The sequence below is a fragment of the Protobothrops mucrosquamatus genome, unplaced genomic scaffold, assembly GCF_001527695.2.
Source record: "Protobothrops mucrosquamatus isolate PMUCROS unplaced genomic scaffold, P.Mucros_1.0 scaffold367, whole genome shotgun sequence".
In the NCBI taxonomy this organism is placed as follows: Eukaryota; Metazoa; Chordata; class Lepidosauria; order Squamata; family Viperidae; genus Protobothrops; species Protobothrops mucrosquamatus.
In genome coordinates this window covers 530,470-544,112 of record NW_015386701.1, presented here as the reverse complement: position 1 = coordinate 544,112, position 13,643 = coordinate 530,470, and the positions used below count along the sequence as shown (strand labels likewise).

Here is a 13,643-nt window from a genome sequence, read left to right as displayed (position 1 = left end):
AGGAAGGAAGGAAGGAAGGAAGGAGAAAAGAAATGAAAAAAATAGTGTTAACAAATAAGTGACTTCCAACTTTCTTTTCAACAGATAATAAAATCTTATTGTCCTTCTTCCTAAATATTATAGAATTCCCTCCATCCGTTCATTTAATCCTTGTATTTCTTAATATTCAGATCCAAACATCAGAATATCATTTCTTTCTTATAATAATAATAATAATAATAATAATAATAATAATAATAATAATAATAATAATAATAATAATAATAATAATAATAATAATAATAATAATAATAATAATAATAATAATAATAATAATAATAATTTAATTTGTACCCCGCCCTTCTCCTCATAGGACTCAGGGCGGCTTCTTCTTTCAACAAAAAGTCCATATAAAAATGCTGTTTTTTCTTTGACCAGACAGGCCAGTTTTGCCATTTCTGTGAATTTTGACATTTTAATAATCCATTCGTCCACTGAGGGGAATGCTTATTTTATTAATGACATTCCACAGCTTGACACAGTCAAAGGCCTTTGGCTTTCTCAATTATCAGTGTGAATCAGCAACATCTCTTGTTTCTTAGCCTTTTTTAAAAAAACCAAATTCATTTCACTTTCCATCCAAAACTCCAATTTATATTGGTGGTGTTTAGGACCACCAATATAGATTAGAGCTTTGCTTCTATGTGAAGTTAAGGATACATGTGATCGTTTGCACATTCTGTTAAATTTTCTCTCATTAATACCAATATGCAAACTGGCCCTTTCTATTTATTTGGTCTTAGTGTAAGTCTCCATCTTTGTCAGTATAGTTTGATTAGAATTTCTTCTTTTCTTTTTCTTTTTGCAAGCACCAAAGCTGTAATAATTTATTATAATTAACAGTCCTTCCATTTAAACAAAATGCTCATGCCACAGATGATAATGTCCCTGATAATAAGATCATTTTATTGACCCATCATGGGATTCGGAAGCACAGTTGGTTTTTAGGTCACAGTTGGCTTTTAGGTGGTTATTGTTGATAGTTTCTTCTTTAATTTTAAAGTTTTATTAATTTTTAAGAATTACAATCTTTAGAGCTTAGTAAACAGCATGTTGTCTGGGTTCACATATTTAACATTAACTTCTTCAATATAAGTCTATTCAGTACTGCACAATCCAGTATTTTTCCCCTGATCCTCCTTTTTCCCCCATATTTTTTCCATTTTCCTTTCATTACACAATTACAATTCTTGGTACTATTGATGCATAGAGAGTTAGATATAAACATCTTCATCATATTTTACTAATATTATACAAATAACAATAATATCAATTCATTAATCAATATCCTGTTTTTTGTGCTCTTGTTAAGGTTTAATTTCCCATCAGTATTTAAAGTATCTTTGTCAGTTATGATTTTCTCAGTGTTAATTATATTTATATAGCTAAAAAGTTTATTCATACCAATCCTCCTCTTATTTTCATATTTCCCATATCAAAAGAAAAGAAAAAAATGCTATTTTAATTCTAAATCATATCTTTCATTATAAAAGTCTAAAGATATCTAAGGGTCATCCGTTCTTTTAACCATATTCAAACAAGTACTTAAACATATGATGCCCTCTTTAATAGGTCAAATCTTTTATTTTTTAAATCTTTGCCAAGTAGCTTTCAAAGCCAAGGCAATTAAATCACCCAGGAATTTTCTTTCTATTTTTATGAAAGTTGCTTGGTTTGAGGAAGACAATTTAGGTAGGGTATTTTTGAGGGGGAATTCCGCCCATTTATGTTCCTTAAGCAACTCCCACTTTCCTTCTCCCTCAATTTCTCCCCTCATCTTTTGTCTCCCAAATTGTAACTTTTCCCCTGACAGCTCTATGTTCCATTCTTCCAAATCTTCCTTATGATCAGGTGCATCTTGCAAGCTTAAAGGGTAAAGGATCTTTTGCAATTTCATTGTTATGGGTAGGTCTTGCAGTATTTTATTTGTGTATGGTAGTTTATATTTCCCTTCTTCCATCTCTTCCATCTCTATGTCCATTTCCTCTGCTTCATCTTCAGATCTCTGGTTTATTTGTTCATGCTTTGTAATCATTGTCTGGGAACTTTCTAGTTGTAGATTTCATTTGGAGATTTGCTCATTTATATTATCTAAATTATTTTTAGTCTCATTGCAGGTTTTTTTTTTTACATCCTCTTTGTATGCAACAATTGTGTGGTGAATTAATTGTAGCATAGAGTATATTTCCTTCTGAAAGGAAGATCCTGGAGATCCTCTAATATCACCAGTCTCAGTAAGAATAAAACAAAGTTTCCTCTAACTTTCTGGTCTTTATATGCAGCCTTTATAATCCAATAGATTTTAGAATACAGTTCCAGTTCCAAAAGAAATATATTATAGTGATCCTTTGTCTTAGGCATCCAAAAATTGTCAGTCAGACAAAGTTATAATCCACAGTGTTCAAAGTGTTTAATCTCCCAGACGTAATCAAAGGTCAAGTTTTCCTTTCTCTTCCACTAGCTCTTGAGACTAAAAGTCCAAGCTCAGTGAGTGTTTATAGTCCAACAAGATCAGGATGATAAGTATGCCAAAATATTTTCCTTTATTGCCAAATGTTCTCCCTTAGTCTAAGAATCACCAAGCAGGCAGGAAGCTAGTTATGTGCTGTACTCAGATCCACCACTAGATGTCATTCAAAATCCATTTTCCACTCTTAAAACAAAGGATTGATTTCTTATGTTTCACCTCAATGTTTTTTTTCTGAAGAGAAAATCTTAACAATTATCTCAGTAGCTTTATGTTACTTCCACTTCAATATTGTATATTTCTGTCCCTCATAGAAATTAAAACGCCGCTTCCGTTGACATTCGGTTTTTTTTAGCTTCTTGAGAGCCTTTCCCAAGAAATTCAGTTGTAAAATAGTAAAGAAAGGATCAATATTCTTAACCCAGTTCCAAATATGCTGTTTACAATGTGTTAATTAGTGCTTTTCTTCTTCGGTTGACAGCAGCTAATGGCTGGCCATAGGAATGTAGCCAATCTTTCCCCTGCCGGTTTGGAGGGCTTTTTTGGATCAAACAGAAAGACTGCCATCTCTCCATGATCAACAAGATACCCCTCATTCTTCATCGCCTCTTCGGGGCGACTTTAGACCCTTTTTAGGGCCCCAGCAGGGCAAAGTCGGGCGCAGAAGGCACGAAGCAAAATCAGAAGTCTCAGAATTTCTTCCTATTTTTGTTAGCTTCAATCAATTTCTATAGCCTTCCCATCGGTAGTGCCAAATTGAAGCTTTTCTGAGTTCAGAGCTCTTTTGGCTGGCTTGTTTTGTTTTCTATGTTTGATCCCATCTTATATATCTTTATAGATATCATAATACTGCTTCTTGTCTCGTTTCTCTCTGTACATCTCTTTATAATTATTTGTTAAGTTTTCTCCTGTCATTTTTGTCCTTGGCTTTGGCATTTCTATTCTTGGCAATTCTCACCATCTGTTTGGACATCCAATTTGTTTTCTTCTGTTTCTTAAATTTTGGCAATCTCTTTTCACATTCATTCTTTGAATTCATTCTGCAGTTCCCCTGGCTCCCTAACAATAATGTTCAAGACTTCAAAGTGATTCTTGATGTTCTCCTTGAAAATTGTGTGAATACATGCTCAAGAGCATATTGTGAAAACCAGCTGTCTTTGTTCCTCAGCTTTAGCTTGATTTGGAACTTGCACATTAGCAGTATGTGATCTGATCCACATTCGAGCCATGGGATTATCTTTTTTGTTACAACTGAGCTCTTCCAACTCCTTCTACCCATTTGATGTCTTTGTGCTTTTATCTAGTGATGTCCTTGTATGCTGGCATCATTTTGGTTGTTGGACAATTGTGTTAGCTGTGGAGAAGTTGGCAGTTGCTGATAAGTCATTCTCCTACATCACTTCACTTGCCTTGGCCATACAGTCTAATTACATTCTCCTTCCTATTTCCAACTTTGGCATCTCAAGCAGTGCATCTTGCTTGCACATTCTGGCAATTTCAGATTGAACTGGATCATAAAACCTGTCAACCTTCTCTTCTTCTGCATCAATGGCTGGAGCATAAACATGGATAACTGTCATATTAAAGGGCTGCCCACAAAATGGAAGTGATGTTATTTGGTCACTAGCTGTATCCTAACCCACTATTGCCTTTGTTACATCTTTTTGATTATGAAAGCCATGTCATGCTTTACTTTTTATACAGTCATACTTTGGTATTCAACTGCTTTGAAACTCATTGAATTTGGTATTCAACGCATTCTGATGAGAAACATTTGTCCCGGTACTCATCATTTGTTTGGTACTCGACCCGCAAGCTAGAACTTGTCAGTGTCAGTTGCCTCCTGACTTGCTACCCTTTCCAGCTGAAATGAAGGTTGTGGGTTACCATTACCATCTCTCCATCATAAAACTACATCGCATTCACAAATTTTGTTCTTTGTCCCTTTTTGATCAGATTTCTGACAAATAGCTTCCCAGGTACATTTAAACAAGTTTTGGTATTCACTAACTTTCCCTTTGCTCACAAGAACAGTAGTGACATTCTTCCAATCATCCAGTACAGATGCAGCCTTGAGACATATTTAAACAAGTTGCACAATCTCTCCATAAGCAAGCCAGATCAATATTACCCCCCACCGACCTGTACGCTCTCACAGAGTGGGTCTCCTCAGGGTGCCGTCAGCCAGACAGTGCCGGCTGGCGACCCCAAGGGGTAGGGCCTTCTCTGTGGGAGCTCCCACCCTCTGGAACGAACTGCCCCCAGAGATCAGGGTGATCCCTGATCTCCCTTCCTTCCGCCGCGCCCTCAAGACGTGGTTGTTCCAGCTTGCGGGACTGGCCTAAGGGATTTTAAAGGGGTTTTAATTATTTTTAATTGGACATACTTAAATATTTCATCTTAATCAAATTTTAATCAGGTATATGTATATATGTTAGTATTTTATCTAATTGTCAGCCGCCCTGAGTCCGAAAGGAGAAGGGCGGGATACAAATGCAATTAATAATAATAATAAAAAAATAATAATAATTTCCACTTTTTCCAAGTTTATACTATTTGCAACTGTAGCTTTACCCTTTTTCAACATTTTAACAGTCCTATGGCTTCCTTTTCAGATTTTTTTTCTTGCATGCTAACATTGGCAGCATTCATTTAAATGCAACTCTATCACTAATTCTCCTTCCAACGTTTCCTCATTTCCACCCTATTTGAAATGATTGCATTATTTTTGTTTTTAATCATATTCTTTCTGCTGGATGCTTCTCTTTACCCAATTAAAGAACTTTTTTTTAAATTTCTCCCCTCAGTTTTTTAATCATAACAGTTTTGTTTTTCTATACACCTTTTGTAACTGTCTGGAAACTGAGTCATGGCAACTAGTCTTTTTTTGGGGGGTTTGAAACCTTTAACTGCTTATTCAAGTAGCTTTTTCAGTCTTTGAAACTATTTCTCCTTATACACTTTTGGCAGTATATTTCTCTCATTCTGTTATTTTACAGCAATCGTCCTTTCATACACACTTTAACCCACAGCCTATTTTTTTATTATTATTATTATTATTATTATTATTATTATTATTATTATTATTATTATTATTATTATTATTATTATTATTATTATTATTATTATTATTATTATTATAATTACATTTATATCCCGCCCTTCTCCTTGCGGACTCAGGGCGGCTAACAATTTGATAAAAACGAACATATAAAACACCTATTAAAATTGATTAAAAAGAAATATTTAAATTTATCAGATTAAAAGTAATTAAAACCCCTTTAAAATCCCTCAGGCCAGTCCCGCAAGCTGGAACAACCACGTCTTGAGGGCGCGGCGGAAGGAAGGGAGATCAGGGATCACCCTGATCTCTGGGGGCAGTTCGTTCCAGAGGGTGGGAGCTCCCACAGAGAAGGCCCTCCCCCTTGGGGTCGCCAGCCGGCACTGTCCGGCTGACGGCACCCTGAGGAGACCCACTCTGTGGGAGCGTACAGGTCGGTGGGGGGTAATCTGTGGCAGGAGGCGGTCTCGAAGATAGCCAGGCCCGATGCCATGGAGCGCTTTAAAGATAATAGTCAGCACCTTGAAGCGCACCCGGAAGGCCACCGGCAGCCAATGCAGCTCGCGCAAAAGCGGCGTAACATGGGAGCGACGAGTCCCTCCCAACACCGCCCGCGCGGCCGCATTTTGGACTAGCTGGAGCCTCCGGGTGCTCCTCAAGGGGAGCCCCATGTAGAGAGCATTGCAGTAGTCCAGGCGGGAAGTGACAAGCGCATGAGTGACCGTGCGTAAGGCGTCCCGGTCCATATCTATTTCACATAGATATGGTCTATGCTCCAATGCTCATCATGGCTATAATCAATTAAGGCTTTCATTTAGTACTTTAATATAATACTGTAATGAAGAGCAGGTTACTAGCCAGAATGATACTCTTGCCATATACAACATTTTTTGCTAATGGTAAGAACAGTATCAATCAGTTTTGACCAGTATGCCACAAGCACAAGTAAAGCCCAAAGTACATGCTTGCACTATTCCTTGTAGAACAAACTGTCTCATTTGGAGCAATGTTTCTCAATTGTGGCAACTTTGGAATTCTGGGGTTGAAGTCCACATATCTTAAAGTTGCCAAGATTAGTGTTGAGAAATGCTAATGTAGAGATTACTTTGCAAGCCTGCCTTTCACAACTTTGAGGGATGTACAGTGCACTGGCACACAATATGTGTGTGTATGTGTGGATAGATAATAATAATAATAATAATAATAATAATAATAATAATAATAATAATAATAATAATAATAATAATAATAATAATAATAATAATAATAATAATAATAATAATAATAATAATAATAATAATAATAATAATAATAAAGTTGGAACGGACCTTGGAGGTCATCTAGTCCAACCCCCTGCTCAGGCAGGAAACCCTATACGATTTTGGACAAGTGGCTGTCCAGCCTCTTCTTAAAAACTTCCAGTATTGGAGCATTCACTGCTTCTGGAGGCAGGTTGTTCCACTGGTTAATTGTCCTAACTGTCAGGAAGTTTCTCATTAGTTTTAGGTTGCTTCTCTCCTTGATTAGTTTTCATCCATTGCTTCTTGTCCTGCCTTCCGGCGCTTTGGAGAATAGCTTGACTCCCTCTTCTTTGTGGGAGCCCCTGAGATATTGGAACACTGCTATCATGTCTCCCCTCGTCCTTCTCTTCATTAAAGTAGACATACCCAATTCCAGCAACCGTTCCTTATATGTTTTAGCCTCCAGACCTCTAATCATCTTTGTTGCTCTTCTAGAGTCTCTTTGTACTCTTTCTCGTGTCTCAACATCTTTTTTACATTGTGGTGACTAAAACTGGATGCAGTATTCCAAGTGTGGCCTTACCAAGGCATTGTAAAGTGGTATTAATACTTCACATGATCTTGATTCTATCCCTCTGTTAATGCAGCCCAGCACTGTGTTGGCCTTTTTGGCAGCTGCAGCACACTGCTGGCTCATATTTAAGTGATTGTCCACTAGGACTCCGAGGTCCCTCTCACAGTTACTACTATTGAGCAAGGTGCCCCCTATACTATACCTGTACAAAGATGATTAGGGGACTGTAGGCTAAAACATATAAGGAACGGTTGCTGGAATTGGGTATGTCTAGTTTAATGAAGAGAAGGACGAGGGGGGACATGATAGCAGTGTTCCAATACCTCAGGGGCTGCCACAAAGAAGAGGAAGTCAAGCTATTTTCTAAAGTGCCTGAAGGCAGGACAAGAAGCAACGGATGGAAACTAATCAAGGAGAGAAGCAACCTAGAACTAAGGAGAAACTTTTTTTGTCATACTGTAGAACGCCCAGAACGGAGTTCCGGCACCTTTTTTGGATGGAACCTTGTAAGGTAGGCAAGGCGGGTTGTATGACGTGTGTGAGTTCCGGCACCTTTTTTTTTTTTTTTAGAAAAAAAGCACTGGATATAGATATAGATAAGGAGGGAGGGAGAGACAGAGCGCTCAGGTAGTAAATAATTTTCAATTCTGTCCTTTAAAAATCCAGTTTGATAGTTATTTTTGAGAGAGCTCTGAGAACCAGATTAAGGATTTTAAGAAGCTGAATATCTACTGTATGCTTACTACTATATGTGCTTAAATCTTGTATCCATGCAAGTATGGAGCTTTATCTAAATAAGTGCAGTTCCACTTTTCACTGAATATGCAGAGGTTTAATAATATATTGTGGGCATTTTTATTTTATTTATTTATTAGGTTTTTATCTAGGCCTTTATTACTTTGTAGCTAACTCAAGGCCACAAACATGCATTATATACTTGCCTCCTCCTCTTTTTCCCCATAACAATATCCCTGTGAGATGAGTTGGGCTGAGAAATATAATGAGACTAAATTTATCAAAAAGGTCTGTGGATATTTGTCAATTGTGCTTTTATTTTCTAAGCTTTCTTTGTTTTGTTTCCCAGGTATAACAATACCACTTCTAATGGGTATTCAAAGAGTTTGTATTCTTTGATTAGAACATATTGACAAATGGTAGCCTTCTGCAACTATTTTTTTTTTCTTTCTCACCTTTATTTCAAAACCATTCATTGCGATAATTGTGGGTAACATGCAAGAGGTGGTTTGTGTAAAATAACTAATTGGGTTCCTTGGTTGCAAAGATGTAATTTCTGATAAGAAAGACAAACAATTATAATTTACCATTGTTCTCACTATCAACATTTGAGAAGATGCTTATTTGGCTATTGTTTTCTTTCCATGGCTCTTCTATAGAGGAAGATAGGGAATATCATGTTAAGACCAACTTTTCTCTGGTTCCCATTGCATATGGCTTCAGATACTTCTCGGGCATATTTACTGCAAGAGATGACTACCGCGAATAATAAATGAATAATGTTTAAGTTCAGCATAACACAATTACCTTGCAGTGACCAGGCCATCCATACTAAAACTTAATGTACTAATTTTTCACTGATGTAATTTATCTGCTCTCCACTAGTGACATGAGCAGATAACTGATTACAGGTAGTCCTCAACTTAAAATCACAACTGAGTCCAAAATTTTTGTTGTTAAGTGAGACATTTGTTAAGTCAGCTTTTCCTCATTTTACAACCCTTCTTGCCACAATTGTTAAGTGAATCACTGCAGTTGTTAAGCTAGTAACATGGTTGTGTAAACCGAATCTGGCTTCCCCATTGACTTTGCTTGTCAGAAGCTTGCCAAGCATCTGAATTTTGATCACATGACCATGGGGATGCTGCAAAGGTTGTAACTGTGAAAAATGATCATAAGTCACCTTTTTCAGTGCCATTGTAACTTTGAACAGTCACTAAATGAAGTGTTGTAAGTCAAGGACTATCTGTATGTTCACTTTAGTAAAAAAAAAACAAGCAGTACATGTCAATTATCAATTCTTGACAATGAACTGATTATTATCTTATTTGATCACTGAGAGATCCGAGTTCGCATCTATTTCACCTAAGAAAATAATGTTTTTGTTATTCCATTTGTTTGTATTAGTGAAGGCTGTTTCTTGCTTTATTATTCACTAATGTTTCTGATATTTTACTACATTGAATCATTGTTGTTTTTGCTGGCAGAAGTAGCAGCAGTAAAGCTGTTTTGGAGACAACTCTTTTGAACTACAGTTGTATACAAGGATTTGCTGCCTATTTGTTACAAGACAGTCTCCAGCCAATGGAGAAAGGAGAGAGGCATCATTATTAGTGTAGATAAAACTGAAATAAATAAATCAGTAGATCGACTCACAGGAAGCAGACTCATAAATCTTATATATCTGTAGTATGATGATTTTTCACATGTTCCTCCAGCTAATTCTTCGGATTATAGAGATACTAAAGTTCAGTTTTGCCCCTTTTATTGATGCTTTGGATGTTGCTTTGTCTCTTTTAGGACTTTAATATAAGAAGTGTAATTTAAGAAATGGTTTGCTGTGTTTATGATAGAAACAATCTTTGTAGAGATGTAATTTATCTGTGCTAGAAGAGTGCTTTTACTTTGATGTCCAGGGGCGAAATCAAATAGATGATAATGGTATGATTCCTATTTCTGGTTATTGCTTGACATCTTGAGGACTGTCTGATGGAAAGGTGTCATATAAATTTGACAGATAAATGAAACCAATCAGTTTTAGCCCTTGCTCTTTTCTTTTGTTGGTTTTCTTTTGGATGATGCTAGATTTTAAACTATCAATGACCATTTTCATTTTAAAAAAAACATACTATAATGGTAAGTCACTTTGGGAATTGCATGTTCTTTAAATCTCAAACGTGGGATAATATTAAACCTTTCCTTCTATGTTGCTCTTTAAAAGAAGCTGACCTGCCCTGATTTTTGTAGGTCTCTCTTTTTTAAAAAAAAGAAAAATCCAATATCTTTTCTTTTCTCTCCTTTACTCTCTAGCTCTGTACTTGCCCTTGTGTCTTAAAATATAAAAGCAATTCTCCCTGTCTTGCTTTGATTTTTAAGAATCATATAAAAACAAAATCAAAATGCCTTAAGAGCTGTTATGATACGGTATGTGCTGCCCTTTGCTTGCCAATAGCCTGGAAATGTGGAATCAAATATCTTGTGTTTCTTGTCTTCTTTAATATTTAAGGTCTCTTCAAGATCTCTCCCGGCAGACAGATATTCCTTATGGTACCGTTTTGGATTCTGCAGTCTATGAACATGTACGGGTGAAAGGGATGAATCCTTTTGAGAAGAATAACATGTATTCAAAGTTGTGGCAGATGATTAATCGAAGTAATGGATCTGAGAACAATGTGCAAGAATCCCAGATAGGCATTCATAAGGTAAAGTCCAACCTTTTTCTTGATCATTTGAAAAATTCTTAGGAATAATGGATTTATTTTGCAAAGAAGTTTGCTACAAAATTGTTAGGACATGAAAAATAGTCACCTCAGAGTGATTTCAGCTTGTGGCTCATTCTACTGCACCCTAAAATTGGGACTGATTTATGTATTTGGTTACATTTTTTTTTTCAAAAGAAAAGTCTAAGAACTGTTTTTCCTTGAAAAGGTTAAGCCAGTTGTTCGCCACTTTTTTTAAACATATTTGTGTAATTTAGCTCTACAAGTAGACAGGGGGCAGCTATTCACAGGTACTTAGAACATTGTTTCTCAACTTGAGCTACTTGTTAACATGTAACTGTTAACATGGCTGGCTGGGGAATTCTGGGATTTGAAGTCCACACATCTTAAAACTTGCTGAGGCTGAGAAACCCTACCTTAAGATGACAGATTTCACCTATTCATTAAGGGAAGCAAGATTAGCCCCTTGTGATTTGTATTGCAGCTTCAGGGCTACAAATTATACTAGAAATATAGAAGCCAATTCACCAGTCTTGCCAATTTTCTTTTCCTGATTATAGTAGAGATCAAGACCTTAGTAATGCCAAATAGTAAGTGAGAAAGAAAGATTGAAATCATGCATTTTCCATTGTGCTTCAGAGTTTTACAGAGTTAGTCGCAATTAGTCAAACGTTAAAGAGTTTCTTAAATAAGAATAGTTCACCACTGAGCCAATTTGCTTAAAGAGATGAGGGACTCTTTTCCTTTGAGTTGGAGCTGGAGTAGGATGAAGAGGAGGAGGAGCAGGAGAAGGAAGAGGAATTTAGTAAAAGATACAGTTTTCTGATTAAAAAAAATGGTTGATCTGCTTTATGTTTTTAAAAAGCTGGCATGCTTCTGTTGAAAGAAAAATCAGGTCCAGTTCCAAGCTGGGAGTAAGACATGGAAATAAAATGGAGGCTAAGATGCTGGAAATAAAATGGAGGCTACTTAGGAAAAAAGGTTCTTGTTTATTGATGAGCAGAACCAGCAACAGCGTGCAGTTTTGGGACAGCTGACAAAATAGCTGAGTCAGTGGATGGATCTTTATAGGGTTCTTAGACTTTGAAGTGGAAATGTTTCTGGGCTGTGCAATGAGGTGGGCTTTTGTGTCTTTTGCTAGTCTGAGGAGGGTGTTGGGTTAATCCTATTATGTCCTAAATAAAGATCATGTCCTGTCCTTAAATTTGGGTGGGGGAATGTAAATTCTTAATCCCATCAGCTGTATGGGCTGAAGGCATTTTGTTTATGAATAGATTGGCCCAGTCTTTTGTAACAGGTACAAAATATCTATCTCTCAAGACTTGAGGCTTCTACTTGAGGCTAATAAGAAAGATTGGGGCTGCTTTCTGCCTTTGTTAAGATTTTTCTCCATTTCTCCTTTGGGAAATATAATATTCTGCCTCTTTTAATATTAAGAATAAAAAATATTTTAATCTGGGGAGGAGGGCCTTCCTACACTTCAAAGAATCTGAAAGTCTGGTTCTCCACAGGTTCATGCTTGTTAAATAACTGATTTTATAGGTATGTCTATTTGTAAAAATGGAGCCCAACCAATAGTTTATCCCCAATATTCCCTGTCACTCCTTTTTGCCATCCAAAGTTTCCAAATTTCCTTTATGCCATTTGTGTTAGTTTATAGATATATAGCACCCTACTTTCAGCTTATTCTTCCCCATTCCCTCCTGCAGTTATCTGTGGCAAAAAAAACATATCTTTTCCCCAGTGAATAGACAGAATCACAATGTGCTTAAATAATACCTCAGTACATTTAACTTGGTATACAAAATATTTAAAGTAGGAAAACCGTAAATTACTGTCAAGTGAAATAAACCTTTTGGATTTCACAATAAAAGAAGGTATATTTTGCAAACCAGGATGTTAATATTCAGGCTACAGCTCAGCAGTAACTGAAATGCAGAAATAATGGTTCTTCAATTCTTTTTTCTCTCTTTCTCTTTTTTTCCCTAATTCTTACTGGGATAAAGAATGACTTTCTTTATTTTGCTGACAAATAACCTTTTAACTATGATAGTTAAATTCCTTGCACTGACAAGAATTTCTAGTGCTAATGATGCCACAGTGTTTTTCTGAGTCACATACTTAAAGTGAAATAGATTGGAAATCTTTCCTTTTATATATAATCAAGACTGAGCCTAGGAACCACACTGGCGCAGTTTTTTTAGCAATATTATGGAAGAAGGTGTGAAAGCCTTCTTCCAAGCTGTTTTTCAACATCCCACTCCAGCCTATAGCCCAGAATTTTCAACTTCCATCCAAGTATTATACGGAATTGTCCCTGCTTAGTTTGCAAAATCACCAGGAAATCACAGGATTGTAGACCAGATTGGGAAGTAAAAATCACAAACTTTCCAGTAGATAGCAATAGCAAATTATTTTTTACTGTTATCACTATAATGGACATGTTCATGTAGTCTCCATTAATCAAGCTCAGTGAATATGCAAGTCTAAGAATTCTATTTATAGTATGGAATCATGATATCTATAAATAATGCATCTACGTGTATTTACACATGTAGCATGACTGTAGTATTATTATTTATTCCTCTTATTATCTCCTTTACTTCCCTCTTTTATTGGTATTATTATTATTATGATTATCATTAGTCTGTTGCTTTGCGTGTACATTGGGAGCTTCTGCACTGGAGACAAATTTCTCTAATCATACTTGGCCAAATAAATATTCAATTTACTTCAGTTCAATATAATACATCATGAACTGGAAAATTATGCCCTAACCTTTAATCTAATACTATCAACATAGATT

The 13,643-nt window shown here is 36.1% G+C and overlaps 1 protein-coding gene across 1 annotated transcript in view; it reads left to right on the top strand.

Annotated features, from left to right (window-relative positions):
• GRID2 (glutamate ionotropic receptor delta type subunit 2) overlaps window positions 1–13,643 on the top strand; it is a gene marked incomplete at both ends in the record, with an annotated part of 216,921 nt that overhangs the window by 79,668 nt on the left and 123,610 nt on the right. Inside the window, 1 exon segment of the mRNA XM_015815692.1 lies at window positions 10,624–10,819. Within this exon segment, the coding sequence (XP_015671178.1) occupies window positions 10,624–10,819 (196 nt within the window).